Below are 16,618 nucleotides of genomic sequence, written 5' to 3' on the forward strand. Positions count from 1 at the left end.
GGATATATAGAAGTAGATGTATGTATACGTATGTATACGTATGTATACGTATGTATATGTATGTATATGTATGTATATGTATGTATTGTATGTATGGTATGTAGGAGGAGTGTAGTACCCTCCGCTGCTTCCTGCGCATACACGCGCGCCACAATGGGTCCCGCCAGCCACCTGCACACCACCACCACCACCCACCACCCGCACAAGGCACGCGCAGACGCTGCTCAGCAAGGGAGGCGGACCCCCGCCGCCGCCGCCGCCCAAAGGATGGAGGGAGGGAGGTTCCCCCCAGAGTGGAAGGAAGGAGGGAAAGAAAGGGGAAAGCAGAACTTGGGCGGGGGGAGGTATGGGGGATATTGGGGGGGAGGGGATGGCGAACCGGCTGATGGAGGTGCCGACAAGGAAGTAGGCCAGGACGGCGAAGGGTCCCCACCAGCCCAGCAGCTCCCCCGTCTTGTACCCGTAGTAACCCACCTGTGCCCCACGTCCACCACCACCAGCCACCAGCCAGCGATAGTGAATGGCTGCACGTGGGGAGTGCCACCCGAAGCTGACGTACCTGGATGGGGACCGTGGCGCACGAGTAAACCAGCTGGCCGAAGCTGCTCGTCAACAGCTGCACGTCCTGCGCTATCCGCTGGTCCCTGCCATGCCCACGCCAACCCGTGTGCGCACCATTCAGACAGCGATGCGCACACACACGACATGACACACGACACACACACACACACACACACGCGCGCGCGCGCAACACACTCGCACACACACACCACACACACGACACCACACGCACACACAACACACAACACCCACGACTCACACACGCGACACTCACTCACACACGCGACACACACACACACACACACACACAACACACACAACACACGACACACACACACACACGACACCACACACACGACACACAACACACAGACACACAGACACACCACACACGACACACACACAACACACGACCCTCACTCACACATCGACACACGACACACACACACACACCACACGATGATGTACGCACGCCGGGTGTGTGCGTGTGTGCGTGGTGCGCGCGGGCGGCGACGTACGGGTTGTCGACGGGGGAAGGACGCAGGTGTAGCAGGTGGTAGGTGCTCCCCTCGAAGTAGCGTGCGTGCATCCGCCCCGTCAACGCACGCCTGCACGCCGCCCCCACGTACCCCACCACCGCCTTCACCACCCCATCCACGTGTAGTATGTAGGCGCGGAAATGCAAATGTAAGCACAAGGACCAAAAAGGCTCGGCGAGGTGGGGGGGGGGAGTTGCACCTGGGCGAGGGCGCGCAGGGAGGCCACGAGGAGGAGCACGGCGGCGGCGCGTGCCAGGAAGCCCACGAACGACAAGGGCGGCCAGCCTGCTCCGCGCTGCTGCTGGTGGTCGTCGTTGACGCTGGTGAGGAGGGCGTAGAACTGGCCCGTGAGCGGACCCACGAGCGAGGTGGCGGCCTGCTCCGCCACAGCCAGCGCCACCACGGCCACCACGGCCGCACGGCCTGCCCAGCAGGCCCGCCACCACCCGCCCTCTGCTGGTGCCGCTGCGTCTGTGGTGGGCAAGCCCACCCCCAGGCACAGCTTGGCGGTGCCCACTACGGCCCTGCCCCAGCCCCGCCACCACCCACGCATCGTCGTCGAAGCTGTCGTGCTGCTGCTGCTGCTGCTAGTGGTGCTGGTGCGGGTGCTGGTGTGGTAGGCCACCGGCCTGCTGCTCGTGCTCGTGCTGCCTGCCCCACTCCGGAGCCGTGTGGGCGCTGCTGCTGCTGCTGCTGCTCGTGGTACTGCCACTATGCTCCATTTTGCTCCCTCCTCCTCCCTCCACGTTGGTGTCCACTGCCTGCGCGCTAACGCTTTGAACGGGTTGTCCCCCCCCCCTCTTTGGTTTTTTGCGGGGGCGGAGCTTTACTTGCCGTGGGGCGGTGCGTGCGGTGGGTGGTGCTACGGGGTCTTGGGAGAACTACCCCCCCCACACACACACGAGAGACAACCCCGGTGCAACCACAGAGGCATTCCCCACGTGCCCACGCAAAAAAAAAAAAAAAGGCCGCCACAGGAGTTCGCCCACTACACGACGACGGCCACGACGACGACGAGAAGAGCAGACGCGAAAGGACCCACGAGCAAGCAAGGGGGAGCCAAGCAGCAGTCAACAGCGCCGGCGGGGATGGCGACCACCACGAGAAGCGGCGGGTACCCGCTGCTACGCGGGGAGGCCTTCAACAACAACTACGACGACGACCACCACCACAATGACGACAACGAAGAGGGCGATACCCTGACCCCCTCTCTGGCGCCCTCCCCCGCCTCGTGGGCCGGACGACCCATCTCTCCGAGCAGCAGCGCCAGCGCGTCGTCCTTCTTCGCCTTCTCGACCTCGTCTTCCTCAACTCCGTCGTCATCCTTGCGCCAGTCCTCGGCTCGCGGGTGGGGCAGCACCATCACGTCACCCCCGCCCACCCGTTCCTCCTCCTTTCGCTCGGTCCACCGCCCGGCGCCCCACTCCGAGGTTCCTGCGCCACAGCTGCCTCCCCCCCTCCTGCATCTTCTTTCTTTTCTCGTTCCTTCGTTCTTTTCTTTTCTTTCTTTATTCATTCATTGGTGTTGGTATGGGTTCCCCTGTGTGTGATTAGGTGGCGGGCAAGGAGCAGAAGGAGGGCGGCAAGGGGGAGCGGAAGGGGAGCGGGCGGATCGAGGTGGAAGGGGCCGCCAAGGTGCAGCTCATCAGCAAGCTCCGGGACCTCCTGCACGACGGCGGCCCTCCTGCGCAGCTCCTCCTCGTCGTCGTCGACCACGACGACCACGGAGCGACGCGCGGACGACGGGGCCGCCGCCGCCGCCACCACCGGTGAGGAAGGAGGAGGAGGAGGAGAGAGCAGCCGGGGCGCGCGGCTGTCTCGGAGTCTCTCGCTGAAGCGGCTGACGGGCGGGAAGGGCGGCAGCCTGCGCAAGAGCGACGAGGGCGGGCGCATGCGCATGAACCGCTCCCACTCGCTCTCGCGCGACTCTGTGGTCGTCTCGACCGCGGCAGCCGCCGCCTCGCCCTCGTCGTCCAGCTCCACAATCTGGCGCACCGACCGCGACCGCAGCAGCGACCTCGCGTCGGCCGACGCCCCGCAGCAGCAACAGCGGGAGCGCAGGAGCAGCAGCACGGGCAGCGGCAGCGGAGGCTCTCGCCGCGGAAGCCTGGGACGCAACGGCGACGCCGCGCGCGGGAGCACCATCTGCACCACCACCACCACCAGCAGCAGCAGCAGCAGCAGTGGCAGCACCAGTAGCATCCCTGTCGACGAGTACGACCATGGCCAGCAGCAGCAGCAGCACGAGGGCGAGGGCGAGGGCGAGGGCGAGAAACCGCACGACGGTCTGGGCCACCAAAGCACCGCCCCTGCTGAGAGCGCGGGAGCGGAGGTGGCCACCACGCCCGGGCGCAAGGGAAGCAAGCGGGAGAAGAAGGACAAGAAGGAGAAAAAGAAGAGTAAGAAGGAGAAGAAGGAGAAGAAGGAGAAGACCACGGCGGCGGCGGCACAAACGAAGAAGCAGAAAACGGACAGGCTCGACAAGAAGCGGCGGAAGAACAGCCAGGACAAGAGCGGCGGCGGCGGCGGCGAGGAGGAAGCGGCGGACAAGGACGAGCAGGCCGGCAAGGCGAAGCGCGGCGGCGGCAGCGAGCTACGGCGGTCAGTGTCGTGGTACAAGGAGGCCCACAACCCGCGCCTCGATCGCATCGTGGCCGGCGACAAGTCCGCGCTTGCACCCAAGGTGCCTGGTCGCCTCTCCCTTCCACCCGTTCGCGCACGCTCACCCGCCTCCTCGCGTTGGTGGCCGCGCCGTGCCGGTGTGCTGTGCTGTTGTTGTTGTTGTTGTTGTTGTTGTTGTTGTGCAGAAGGAGAAGGAGAAGGAGAAGAGCCGATCGCTGCGTAACATCTTCCAGCTGCTGACCTTCTCGCAGGAGGTCAAGGCCAACAGCGGCAACAAGGTCGTCAGCAAGCTCCCCGGCGAAGGTGCCCGCCCCAAGCGCAGCCCCTCGGACCCGAGCAGCAGCGGCGGCGGCGCCGCGGACGACCGCCTCTACAGCAGCGGCGAACTCTCCGATGACGCGCCCGCTCACCGTCATCGCGACGACCCGCAGGGACCTAGCCCGCGGCGGAGCGGCGCCCCCAAGGACCCCCGCCTCACCGTGAGCGCGGAGGAGCTGCGGGGCCCCAGCTGGGCCTCCGACGCCCGCTCTCACCCCCGCGCCACCGATGGCGACGACGACAACGACGACGAGGAGGAGGAGGAGGACAGTGACGAGGACCCGGAGCGAGACGAGGCGGACGAGGACGGAGACGCCGACGAGGACGACGACTTCCGCGAGAGCGACAGGAAGGCACGAACACCTCCGCGGCGGCAAGCCGCCTCCTCCGGCGACACGACGGCTGCGGAACGTCACGGCGATGGCGGCGGCCATAACGACGATGGGAAGGCCGGCCGAAAAGGCGGCGAGACGGCGGCGGCGGACGGCTGGAAGAGGAGGAAGAAGCCCAAGCCCACCACCAAGAAGGTGACCACGACGACGACGACGACTACGAAGAAAAAGAAAAAGCGGAAGAGCGAGGCCGCCCTGGAGCGTCGCCTGGCCGACATCGAGCGGCTGCGACAGCTCGTTGACGACCTGCACGTGCTGCTGGCCGGGCATCCGGTGCTGCCGGCCCTCACCGAACCCGACGCGCTCCGCCGCGACTCTGGTGCTGCTGCGGAGACGCGCAAGGAGGAGGCAGAAGAGGAGGAGGAGGAGGAGGTGGGCGCGCACTTGGAGTGGCGGGCCAGCACGGAGCACGTGGTGGGCAAGGTGGTGGAGGTCATGCTCCAGGCACGCGCCCTCTTCCACTCGTGCCCCGACGAGATCCAGCGGGCCGACATCCTCTTCATGGCCCGCCAGCTCAACGCCAGCGCCCACCGCCTCGCCGACGTGCTCGACTCGCGCCCCCGCTGCCCCACCCTCCTCGGTACCACCGCTTTCCTCCGCACCGGAGCACCTCGTTCACCAGCCACCAGCCAGCCACCAGCCACCACCAGCAGCAGCATCATCATCGTCGTGATCCCTCACGCTAAGGCGTTTGTCGATGGTGCGTGGATATAAATATGGCCATGCGTGATGCTTGGGGGGTAGGTGGGGGAGCAGGCGCGTTCGTGCAGCATCGGATCGAGCTGACGGCGGCCAGCCTGGAGCTCGTGGTGGCGTGCGGCCTACCCGAGGAGTGGATGCGCGCCTACACCGACGACGCCTTCCTCTCCGACGCGTGAGTCCCCTGCGATGTTCCTTATTTATTATTATTATTAGGAAGGCGTACGGAGTGCCGCAGAGCGGGTCCGGAGTTTTACACCCCTCCTGCGATGTTCCTTGCATTTTCCAAGGAGAAAACAAAATGGAAATAAAAATGCGAGAAAAGAAAAGCGAAACCTAGAAATTACGCTCGACAATTCACACACGCGAGCAAACGACGAAGAAGATGGAGTCGCTGGTGGCCCAAATCGACTACTCCAAGGTGGAGCCCATCCCCTTCAAGAAGACCGTGGCCTATGTCAACCACTTTGTCATCCAGACCACTCAATTCCTCAACCGCTTCTCCTTCCTCTGCGAGCAGCGCCTCGATCAGGTCTCCCGCCATCTGCAACGGTACCATGCCCTCCACTGCCTCCCTCTTCCCCCCCCCCTTCCCTCGCCTTTGACGCGCTTAACCGCCTAAAATCCCCCCCGGGGGCTCTTCTTTTGCTGCGTTGGGGGGGGGCTCGCCATTCAGATTGGAGATCACCATGAACATCCTCGAAGCCAAGCTCAACAGCATACCGGAGGACGCCCTCGGTCCCGCCGCCCCCGGTGCCACCACCGTTGCCGCCGTCGCCGCTCCCGGTACGCCGCGTAGCTATTTATTTCGCGCCATTGCCTACTTGTGCTGAGTACCACAAGAGTGTGTAGCCGACCCACCACCCACCAACCATCAACCACCAGCCACCAGCCACCACCACCACCACCAGCCACCACCACCACCACCACCAGCCACCAGCCACCAGCCACCACCACCACGGGCACGACACACCGCCAAAACGCACGCACGCACTCATTGCACACACTGACCGGCGACATTAACGCTGCGTTGCCTATGTTGCCGTGGCACATCCGGCGAACAGCGGGCGAGGGTGCGGGCGAGGTGCCGCCGCCGCCGCCTCCGCGCGAGGAAGACCACCAGCAGCAGCCGCACTACGGCGGGGACGAGTACCAGGACCACACCGCCCTTCCGCCTCCGGGCTCTCGTACGGCTACTGCGCCTGGTCCTGCCCGTCGAGCGTGCCCCCCCCCATTCGTTGCTAAGTGTGTGTGTCGTGTGGTCGTGCGTGTGTCGCAACAGAGGGGGGAGGACTCACGGTGTCGGCGGACCCGCGCTACGAGCAGTACTTCGTCATGCTGCGCCTGCGCGTGCCGGTCGCCGCCATCAAGCAGAAGATGATGCTGGAGGGCATCAACCCCGACATCCTCGAGTACGCGCACCACCAGCCACCACCACCAGCCACCACCACCTATCCGTTTGTTTTCGTGCGGCTGCTTGCTTCCCGGGGACGGGACACGTTGGGGTTGGCCTAATTTGTTCTGCTTCCCCTCCTCCTCCTCCTTCTCGTTCCTCCTTCCCTCTCGTCGTGGCTGCAGCAACCCCGACGCACCATCGGACTGGACGGGCGGTGCGGGCGGAGCTGCCGCCCCTCGGGCTTCCGGCGGCGAGTACTTCTCCGACGACGACGACGATGAGGAGGAGTCCGACGAGGGCTGGTGATGCGGGCGAGATGGACGATGCGTGGTGACGCTGCTCCAGCGCGGAAAAGGGAGGAGAAGAGGAGCAGCAAGCAACAAGCGACCAATTTTGAGGAGGGAGGGAGAGAGAGAGGGCCAACCCAACAACCAGCCGCCTGGTTGTGGCCACAGGGTGTGAAGCGGTGACAAGGGGTCATCAGCGTAATCATCATCACCGGAGGTGACAACCGTGGATTGCGTGCGATGTATGATGTGTGAGGCTCTCTACAAATGAAACAGTGCTGACCAGTCTCTCACCCTACGGATGGTTGCCAGATTGGGGATGAGGGAGTCTCGTGAGCTCCTACTGCGTGTACTTGGCCGACTGGAGCTTCACGCGGCGCTTGTACTCGGTGCGGTTGGTGCTGCGAGTGATGAGGCGAGCTCACGACGATCAGCAAAAATGGACTACCCCCATCATGACGATGGTGGTGGTGAACCAACCGCGTGGCTCAGGCGGTTGGAGGGGAGAAGAGGAATGGGGGCCGTACACAAAGAGAGCGTAGGCGTCCTGCTGTGCCGGGCTGTTGGGGTTGGGGCTGTCGAGCAGCTCCTGCACGCCCAGCAGAATCTGGTGTGCGCCAATCACACGCGTCAGTGCCAAGAGAAGAGGAAGCTTGGATGTGTGTGCTGTGCTGCGGTGTGCTGTGCTGTGCTGTGTGGTGTGCACCTGCTTGACGGTGATGGAGGGCTTCCAGTCTTCGTCTTCATTGAGGATGCTCAAGCACACGGTGCCCGAGGGGTAGATGTTGGGGTGGAAGAAACCACTCGGGAACTGGCCTGTGCACGGACAAGCAGAGGTGCGAGCAGCCAACACGGTAGTGTGTTGTTGCAGAAGAATGAGGCAAGTCTACGCGCGCTGCCAGCGCTGGGGCACAGGTGCCATGAATTGGCGGGAGGTGTACATTTTGGGGGCTTGCTGGGGTAGTCGTCGGTGAAGGCCATGGTGAGGGGGAAGATGCCGTTCTCCCAGTCGGTGCCCTTCCTGCCGGGAATGCCGCACGTCCACTTCATGAGGTTGGCCGAGCCATCCGGATTCTGCTCGGGACGCGCAAAGAACCCAGGCGGGTGGTCCTTGCGCCAGGCCTTTCATCAAAAACGCATCCCCCCCAAGAAATCATTCAATTAAATCGCTGCTGTACGGCTGAAGCAGGCCATACGTGATATGTTAAGAACAAGCATTACCTTCCTCTCCTCGGACAAACGACCTCTCGCGATGCCGGACATCTGATCTGCTTGTGTATGTTGATATGTGGACCTGGCTATGTCTGGTATGCACGCCAAAAGAGTGCAATTTACAAGGAGCGCAAAAGTTAATTAGATTGCCCTCTGCCGGGTTTGAACCAGCGACCTCAAGATCTTCAGTCGTGCGCTCTACCAGCTGAGCTAAGAGGGCTGCTTGATCAATGATCCTCAGTGGTGGCCAGCAATCCTCGTGCCTACAGTTTGTTTCTTGCTCCGCACACTGCTTGAGAAGAAGGTTGAGCAAGAATTTGTAATGTTTGTGTTTATGTTTACGTCGGACGCGTGCGGCGCGGGCCTTCTGTACACTGTTGTACTCCCCCCATATGTGTGGTCACCAATAAATAGCCTTGCAGCAGCAGCAGCAGCAGCAGAACTGGGGCGGGCGGGAGGGGGCTCAGGCGGGCAGCATGCGGGGCGCTATGCACATCGACATGAGCTCCTGGAAGAGAAGTTTGCACGCGTAGGGGATGTGCACTTGCGAGATCTGTGGACGGGAGCGGGTCAGTGTTGTTCCGCGTGCATGCCACCACCGCCACCACACCGCGACGGGTGCCGGGAGTTCGGGGGAGAGGGGAGGGGCTCTCACCTGGGTCTTGTTTCGGCAGCTGCGGCACTCGAAGGTGTTCTTGCGGAGGTTGGCGATGGCGATCATGCCGCACAGGTCGCACACGTGCACGCGGTAGGCGTCAGACTGGTCGTAGAGTCGCTCCTTGAGGAACTGGGCCGCGCCGTGGGAGATCATGCAGTCGCGCTCCATCTCTCCGAACCTGAGACCACCGTCGCGCGATCGGCCCTCCACGGGCTGCCTCGTGAGAATCTGCACCGGGCCGCGAGCGCGCGAGTGGATCTTGTCGTCCACCATGTGCTTCAGCCTCTGGTAGTAGGTGGGTCCGATGAAGAACTGCGCCTCCAGCTTGCGGCCTGCAAAAAGCGCCACAAGCACAAGCACAACGGCGCAAAGCACAACACAGCACAACAGCGATGATCGGTGAGGTCCAGTTTTCTTGCGAGCACCTGTTAAAGAGCAGCGGAATGCTGCTGGGGCGCGGGGCGTACCGGTGTGGCCGTTGTACATGACTTCGTTGCCACGCCTCTGGTAGCCCACGCCGTGCAGCAGATCGGAGATGGACTCGACGGTGGTATTGGTGAAGGGCGTCGCGTCACCCTCCTCGCCCGTGGTGGCCGACACCTTGCCCATCAGACACTCGATCAACTGCCGCATGTTCGCGTGTGTGGTGTGATGCGGTGTTAGCAGCGGGACCGCATCGAGCGTGTTGTGCATGTTTGGGGTACCTGGCCGATAGTCATACGCGAGGGAATGGCGTGCGGGTTGACGATGATGTCGGGGGTGATGCCTTCGATGTTGAAGGGCATGTCCTCCTGCCGGTACATGATGCCCACCGTACCCTTTTGGCCATGGCGCGAACTGAACTTGTCGCCGATCTGGGGCGTCCTCACCGACCTCACCCTCACCTGAACCCCTCCCCCATCGATGCATTAATATCAATATCAATATCAATAAATATATAGATCAACGTGCATCAGCACCGCGGTGGTGCGATCTCGCGCATCGATGCGTTGATTCTCTCGCAGGGGGCGGCGGTGGTTGTGGTGATGATGATGGAGTACCTTGCAAAACTTGTAGCCGTCGGAGTTGGTGGAGAGCATCACCTTGTCGATGATGCCGGTCTCCGACGACCGGACGGAGATGGAGGAATCCTTCTTGGAGAACCGCTGCGCGCGCGTGTCCTCCTCGTTGGGCGACACGGGGGTCGTCTTGCCGATGATGATGTCATCTCCCGACACGCGCGTGCCTGGCGTCGTCGCCGCCGCCGCAGCAACCATCGGTCATCAGTCAGTCAGTGAGTCGGTCATGGGTCCATCGATCGAACATCATCGTATACGCGGGGGGAGAAAAAGAACGAAGCGATGAGAGGGAGAGGGAGAGGGGAGGAGAGGCGGGAGGGAGGGAGGGAGGTAGGGAGAGGGGTGTACCGGGTGCGATGAGGCCGTCGTCTTCGATCTTTTCGTAGGAGCCGTGGCGCATGCCCATGGTGTCCTCGCGGATGGGCTTCTCGAACTCCTCGTCGTACTGGCCCATGTGCTTCTCCGAGTCGACGTAGGAGCGGTAGAACACGGAGCGGAAGAAGCCGCGGTCGACCGACGACTGGTTCATGACGAGCGAGTCCTCCTGGTTGTAGCCCGAGTAGCACGCGATGGCGATGATGCCGTTCTGGCCCGAGGGCAGCTTGCGGAAGTGGAGGTGCTCCATGGAGTGGGTGGTGATGAGGGGCTTCTGCGGGTAGTAGAGCACGTGCGCGAGGGTGTCCATGCGGAGCTGGTAGTTGGTCGTGTACACGCCCATGGCCTGCTTGCCCATGGCCGACTGGTACGTGTTACGCGGTGACTGGTTGTGGTCGGGGAACGGAATGATCGACGCGCAGATGCCCAGGATCATCGACGGATGGATCTCGCAGTGCGTGTACGTGTACGAATACGCCTGGAAATGGATGGGGGGGAAGGGAACACGACATGTGAGGGGAAAAGAAGAGAGGCAGATCATGGTGGCGGGGCGGAAGGGCACCTCTTCGCTGCGGGACTTCTTGAGGTCGTCGATGGTCATGGCGATCATCACCGTCTCCTCCTCCTCGCAATCGATGTACTCCACGAAGCCTTGCGACACCAGGTGCGACCAGCCCTTCTCCGAGAGGCTCTCGTCTTGTTGCAGCTGTGGGGGTGTACACACGACACGTAACACACGAGACACGTGAGCAAGCTGAGCCGGTGGGTGGGTGGGGAGGGAAGGGTGATAGTGATGATGAGGGATCGTGTCGTGTCGTGTCGTTGGTCGTGTCGTGTCATCACCGGGGTGTACCTTCTGGATGTCGCGGATGTCGGACTTCTTGAGGAGGAGGCGCTGCTTGTCGACGATGAAGAGGGGGCGGCAGCAGCGGCCGGCGTCGGTGTAGAGGCGCAGCTCCTGCTCGCGGATGTCGCGCACGACCGACACCTCAGCCGACACGTCGACGCAGCGACGCAGCGAGCGCAGGGTCTGCACGAGGTGGTCGGGCTGCCGGTGGATGCCCACCCACGCGCCGTTGACGAAGATCTTGGTGGCGGCGGGAATGTTGGAGGGCGAGATCTCCTCGAGATTCTCCGTGCTCCACTCTTCGAGGAATTCGAGGATCGGGGCCGACGCGGAGCCGACGGAGATGTAGGCCATGAGGGCCAGGTTCTTGACCAGCCCGCAGGCCTGGCCCTCGGGCGTCTCGGCCGGGCAGATCATGCCCCAGTGCGTGTTGTGCAGCTGGCGCGGCTTGGCCAGCTTGCCCTCGCGCCCGATGGGCGTGTTGAGCCGGCGCAAGTGCGACAGCGTAGACGCGAACGTGAGCCGGTTGAGCACCTGCGACACGCCCGACTTGGCCCCCACCGACCGCGTCGACGTCCAGTTGCCCGTAGCCAGCGAATACTTGAGCCCGTTCGTACTGTGTCATTACGCGTCGTGTTGCACACCACACACACACCATCGCGCGAGTGAGCCAATCACGACACACTCGAGTGTGTAGAGAGGGTTGTGTGTGTGTGTGTGTGTGTGTGTGTGTGTGTGTGTGTGTGTGTGTGGAGGTGGGCAGCTGTAGGAGGAGTAGTGGTAGTAGTGCGTACATGGTCTTGGACTTGACAGCCATCATGAGGTTGAACTCCTTGCCCGAGTCGACGCACTTCTGGAGGTAGCCGCGTACGTCCTTGTTGAGCTTCTTGAAGAGCTGTCGGAAGAGGGTGCCGAGGAGCGGGCCGGCGAGGTCGAGGCGCTTGTTGCCGTAGTGGTCGCGGTCGTCGAGCGGGCGCTTGCCCTGGGCGGCGAGGAGGAGGCGGTGGATGATGTAGCCAAAGAAGTAGGCCTTCTTGGTCTCGCAGTACTGGGAGATGCCGACGTGGGGCAGCATCTCCTTCTGGAGGATCTCCTTGGCGTACTTGATGCGCTTCTCGCGCGTGGCGCCGGTCGTGGTGCCGCGCTTGCCGATGTAGTCGAGAGCGACGGCCTGGTCCTGGATGACGAAGGCCTCCTCGAGCGACGGGCGCAGCATCTCCATCATGTCCTTGTTGTCAAAGTCGTACACGATCAGCTCGAGGATCTCCCGGTCGGCCACGAACCCGAGCGCGCGGAAGACGATGATGATGGGGATGTCCTGCCGGATGTAGGGGATCGTCGCCTTGAGCGTCTGGCCCTTGGACCCCGACCGCTGCATCATCTTGACGTACATCGTGCTCGTCGGCCGGCTGCCCGTCTCCAGGCACGACCGGATCTCGGCCACGTAGGCGTACTTGGAGGGCGCCTGCTTCTTGAACACGTACACGTGGTTGTGGCTCATCTTCTCCTGCGCGATCAGCACCTTCTCGCTCCCGTTGATCACAAAGTAACCGCCCTGGTCGTACGGACACTCGCCCAACTCCGTCAGGTCCTTGTCCGACGGCGCACCCGCCAGCATGCAGTAGTTCGAACGCAACATGATCGGCACCTGCGCGCCCATTAAATCACCATACGACACCATACGACAGTGTGTCGTGTGTGTGTGTGTCGTTGCGCGTGGTGCGTTAGGCCAGCCCATTCGCGGCGCACCGCCTCGCACACATCCACCTCCTAAAGAATGGAGCTTGGGGGAGGGCTGCCAGCACGCACCTTGCCGATGAACACTCGCGAGAGCTCCTCCGTGGACTGGTGAGTCTCCCCTTCTTCGCCCGCCGCGGTGATCGTCGTCTTGGACATGTCCACGAACAAAGGCGCCGAATAACTATACGCACGGCGAATCCGGCGTGATTGATTAGTTTGGAATTATTGGAAGCTGTGGAAATGTTTGTGGGGGGGGTGTGAAAAGATAAGCGAGGTGACGACGACGTACGTGAGGTTGCGCAGGCGGGCTTCGTTGGGAAGCATGGCCTGGGTGCTGCCGTCGGCTTCCGTCATGGTGGGCCGACTGAGATAAATTTGGCCAAAATTGATGATGTAGCGGGTCTGCGTCTGTGGCCCAGCGCCGGGCTTGTGCTGGGATTCGGGTTGGAGGATGAGGTCGGGCGATTCATCCACGAGCTCTTGCATGGTGTTCTGAATGAAGGCATCGAACGAATCGAGCTGCTGCCGCACTAAGCCCTTCTCTTCGAAGTAGGCACTGATCACAGTCCATGTGTCCTCCTGCGTGATTTCTTCCTCCTCTTCATCCTCCATCATCTCCTGATCCATTCCATCGGCACCCCGTGTGGCGTACTCCTCCTCTTCCATCACATCCTCATCGCCTGCCAGGTGAAGGAATCATCGTAAGGTGATGCGTGGGATGGAAATGTAGTGAGAGCGGCTACTGTACCGAAAGTAGTAGTGTCGTATTCAGACATCTTCGCGATTAGATTCGCTCACCGCTCGGCCCAAGCTCACGTAATGTCAAAACCACCCGCGCGGCCTACGTTCGAGGTCTTTGCGCTGAGCTTCGAAGCGACAAAAGAAAAAGACCAGCCACCCCCGCTGTTCAAATTTATACCTCCCGAGGTAGGGGGGGGCGCACTTAAGGAGGCGGTACGCCTCAGGTAACGGTCGGTGCTTGCTCCTGCCAAAATCCGGACGGCCAGCGCACCAATTTGACAACTTCAATTTACAACTTCATGGTTGGTGCCACATCATGAGGGGTGAACTGCAGCTCATCAGCCCAGATCTGGAGCCTGTGGGTGGTCATGACATGCTTGTTGCAGTTTGGGGCCTCCAGGATGGTGTTCTTGCACCAGAGCATGTGGTGGTCCTGACCAGCAGAGAAATCTTAGGAACTCTGGCACCTCACCTGTAACCTCCAGGAGCTTTAACAGTTCCTTGTTGTTGGCCATGGCTGATGGCAGGGTGACTGGACACCAAAAATTCTTTTTAACTGCATTAAAAATGACTGGCCCTCCCATTTCAAATGAGCATGAGTTACTGGTGAGAAGGCTCCAAGCCCTTATGGCCTGCACAGACTACTCCATGTACAGCCACCAAATTTGCAGATGCCCTTGCCTGTGCACTTTAGATGACTCCCATATAATGTGGCCTACACACACCAGGTGTGGTGTTTCAGTTGCCTCTGATGCCACAATTGTCAAGTTCTGCCTGGTGTTGTTGATCCACCAGCACGTCATGCATGCAACAGCCCACCACTCTGCAGACCGCCATGCTTGCCCGCGGGCGAAAGACACTGATGAGGATACCTCTGCTACCAATGAAAACTCCCAGATTACAGACGGAAAATTTACCTTTAATGGATATTTGCGGACACGCGCTACTTTCTTGTGCAGATTGATGCTTGGCACGTAAAATATGCGCACAAGTATACGCTGTGCCTTTTTTAAAATCCAATGGGTACGGGCTGGTGTGAAGATCATCGCTTTTCTGCCCTCCCTGAATCTCCCCAAACAGCCAAACAGGCCACAACGCTACAAGGTGGCGCGCGTATCAGTTTTTTCTCCTCTTCACCAAGTCAGCACATCACCGCAAGCTGCTGTACCCCACGAACAACCTTACCTCGGTTACTCCCTCGAGTACCGCCCCGCCACTTCGCTAGGTCTATTGTTTTCGCTCGTTTTGGCGGAAGCTCGAACAGCAGCACCACGACCAAACGAAGTCCGCATCCATCCCCAAGCCAGCAATAATTATTATTCTCGCCTGGCTTCGCTCTTTAGAAGAACGAACAAGACGAAGAAGATAAAGACGGAGATAAAGCCATGGCGTCAGCACACAACTCTTCGGGCCAGCCGCCTTCCCCGCCCAGCCCTCCCTGTCCGATGGGGTGGAGCCCACCCTCGGCCAGCTCTTCCTCTCGGGCAGCACCAACGTGAAGGGCGACATCCAAAGCTTCCTCGCCCGCCTCGCTCGCAGCCCCCAAGTACTCGCCGAGGAGGCCAAGGAACACCACGCCCGCACCCACCGTCGCATCCGCCGCCGACGAAAACCCGCCGCCGCCACCGCCGCTGAAGATAACGATTCCGCCGCCTCATCGTTGTCTCTACAAACTCAGCCATCTCTGCCATCTTCGCCTCTGGCCTCGACATCCATCGAATCTGCCACTCGCGCGAGCAGCTCTGCCCACGACCAAGGTCCGCCCCGCAAGAGGGCGAGGCCCGCCCCTGCCCCCCTCTCGCGAGTCCAGCCTGCGAGAGCCGCCCCCCAGGCCCAGCAGCACGCCATCACCGACCACGGCGTCCTGCGTCGCGCTCCGCCCGTGCCCATTCTGCCTCAGCAGCAGCAGCACCACCAGCACCAGCTGTATCGGCCCCAGCTGCGCTGCGAGGAGCTGCAGGAGCACCACCACCACCACCAGCAGCAGGAAGAGGAGGAGCACCACCAGCAGCGGGTGCAGCGACATCACAGCACGCCCGCCGCCTTCAGGCCCGAGCCGAGTAGCAGCAGCCCGTCGTCGTTCTCCCTCTCGAGCAGTGCGTCGATGCCCGACCTCCTGAGCAACGTGCTGGACAGCTTCCCGAGCTTCCCCTACGCACACCACCCCCAGCAGCCCTCGCCCTCGCCCGCGTCGCTCATCAACGACTCGCTCTCGCTCGACGTCAACCGCCTCATCTACGACATCGGGGACTACTGCCTCTCCCTCTGCTCCGACATCTCCCTCATCTGCAACTCGCCCCCACCGCCCGCCCGCCCCGCCTCACCCGTGCCCCCAGTCCTCGTCCGCCTCCACCTTCTCCCGCCCCTTCCCGCCCTCCTCTTCATCAGCCGCCGCCTCTTCGTCGTCGGCCGTCGGATCGGGCCATCACCATCAGCAGCAGCAGCAGCAGCACCACCAGTACCACCGCCATCAGCAGCTGCACCACGGAGGCATAGGGCACGGGCCGCCACACGCGCCCTCGTCCCCCGCAGCAGTGGCCTCGCGGTTGCCGCAGTCGCCCTATGCCGGCAGTGCACCGGGCAGCAGCCTGGCCTCGTCGTCGTCGTCGTCGTTGTTGCAGTGCTCGTCGGCCGTGTCGTCGCCCTACCTTCCCTCCCCGCCGCCCTCGTTCGCGCTCGGCGTCACCGTGCCCTCGCCGCCAGCCCTGAGCCGGGAGGACCAGGCCGCCGCCAGCAGCCGACACCCGACGCACGCCATGCGCGCCTCCTTCTATGCCGAGGAGCCCTACTACCAGCCGGCGCCCCCGACGCCCGAGGAGACGCCCCGCCAGAGCCGCCGCCACGCGCCTAAGCAGCAGCAGCCCCATCGTCAACAGTCGTCGTCATCATCGTCATATTGCCAGCAGCCGCCGCAGTTCTACGAGCGCCAGGCGACGCACGGCCGGATGGCCGCGGACAAGGGCTCAGCCGAGACGATGAGCGAGGCCGATGAGGTGGCGGCGCTCATCCGGGACTTTCTGCAGGAGGAGGGCGAAGGGCAGGACCAGACGCAGTACGACTCGTCCCTCCTCTACAGCTCCCCGACCGGCCGCTCGCGACGACAAAGGAAGGAGCAGCAGAGCAGGCAGACGACGAGCGCGGGCACCACGCCCTGAGGCGGCCATATTATTATT

The 16,618-nt window shown here is 62.3% G+C and overlaps 5 protein-coding genes and 1 pseudogene across 5 annotated transcripts in view; 3 read left to right on the plus strand and 3 right to left on the minus strand.

The window, feature by feature from the left end:
* Nucleotides 1–1,653, minus strand: part of ACA1_158320 (ATPbinding cassette, sub-family D (ALD), member 4, putative) — a gene marked incomplete at both ends in the record, with an annotated part of 3,466 nt that extends 1,813 nt beyond the window's left edge. Inside the window, 5 exons of the mRNA XM_004348476.1 lie at nucleotides 119–171; nucleotides 380–474; nucleotides 560–644; nucleotides 1,080–1,201; nucleotides 1,300–1,653. Of these exons, the coding sequence (XP_004348526.1) occupies nucleotides 119–171; nucleotides 380–474; nucleotides 560–644; nucleotides 1,080–1,201; nucleotides 1,300–1,653 (709 nt within the window). The remainder of the gene's footprint in view (nucleotides 1–118; nucleotides 172–379; nucleotides 475–559; nucleotides 645–1,079; nucleotides 1,202–1,299) is intronic.
* A 535-nt stretch (nucleotides 1,654–2,188) lies between these two features.
* On the plus strand, nucleotides 2,189–5,310 carry ACA1_158430 (uncharacterized protein; the record flags this gene model as incomplete). Its single annotated transcript, XM_004348477.1, has 5 exons — nucleotides 2,189–2,530; nucleotides 2,655–2,804; nucleotides 2,830–3,783; nucleotides 3,908–5,012; nucleotides 5,189–5,310. The coding sequence occupies 5 exons, from the start codon at nucleotides 2,189–2,191 to the stop codon at nucleotides 5,308–5,310; spliced, it is 2,673 nt and encodes an 890-aa protein (XP_004348527.1).
* A 206-nt stretch (nucleotides 5,311–5,516) lies between these two features.
* Nucleotides 5,517–6,833, plus strand: ACA1_158440 (coiled-coil domain containing 53, putative; the record flags this gene model as incomplete). The annotated part of the gene is made up of 5 exons (XM_004348478.1): nucleotides 5,517–5,683; nucleotides 5,808–5,917; nucleotides 6,196–6,318; nucleotides 6,414–6,543; nucleotides 6,710–6,833. 5 exons carry the CDS (start codon nucleotides 5,517–5,519, stop codon nucleotides 6,831–6,833), a joined length of 654 nt encoding a protein of 217 aa, XP_004348528.1.
* Nucleotides 6,834–7,154: 321 nt separating this feature from the next.
* ACA1_158450 (ubiquitinconjugating enzyme, putative) lies at nucleotides 7,155–8,077 on the minus strand (the record flags this gene model as incomplete). Its single annotated transcript, XM_004348479.1, has 5 exons — nucleotides 7,155–7,215; nucleotides 7,342–7,421; nucleotides 7,521–7,630; nucleotides 7,756–7,888; nucleotides 8,036–8,077. The coding sequence occupies 5 exons, from the start codon at nucleotides 8,075–8,077 to the stop codon at nucleotides 7,155–7,157; spliced, it is 426 nt and encodes a 141-aa protein (XP_004348529.1).
* Nucleotides 8,078–8,489: 412 nt separating this feature from the next.
* Nucleotides 8,490–13,480, minus strand: ACA1_158460 (DNAdirected RNA polymerase, beta subunit; the record flags this gene model as incomplete). The annotated part of the gene is made up of 12 exons (XM_004348480.1): nucleotides 8,490–8,579; nucleotides 8,682–9,016; nucleotides 9,152–9,308; nucleotides 9,389–9,568; nucleotides 9,725–9,909; nucleotides 10,091–10,595; nucleotides 10,680–10,823; nucleotides 10,971–11,580; nucleotides 11,759–12,612; nucleotides 12,774–12,885; nucleotides 12,994–13,384; nucleotides 13,453–13,480. The coding sequence occupies 12 exons, from the start codon at nucleotides 13,478–13,480 to the stop codon at nucleotides 8,490–8,492; spliced, it is 3,591 nt and encodes a 1,196-aa protein (XP_004348530.1).
* Nucleotides 13,481–14,830: 1,350 nt separating this feature from the next.
* On the plus strand, nucleotides 14,831–16,600 carry ACA1_158470 (annotated as a pseudogene).
* The last annotated feature ends 18 nt before the right edge of the window (nucleotides 16,601–16,618 follow it).

The sequence above is a fragment of the Acanthamoeba castellanii genome (assembly GCF_000313135.1).
Source record: "Acanthamoeba castellanii str. Neff unplaced genomic scaffold scf7180000084724, whole genome shotgun sequence".
Lineage (NCBI taxonomy): Eukaryota > Discosea > Longamoebia > Acanthamoebidae > Acanthamoeba > Acanthamoeba castellanii.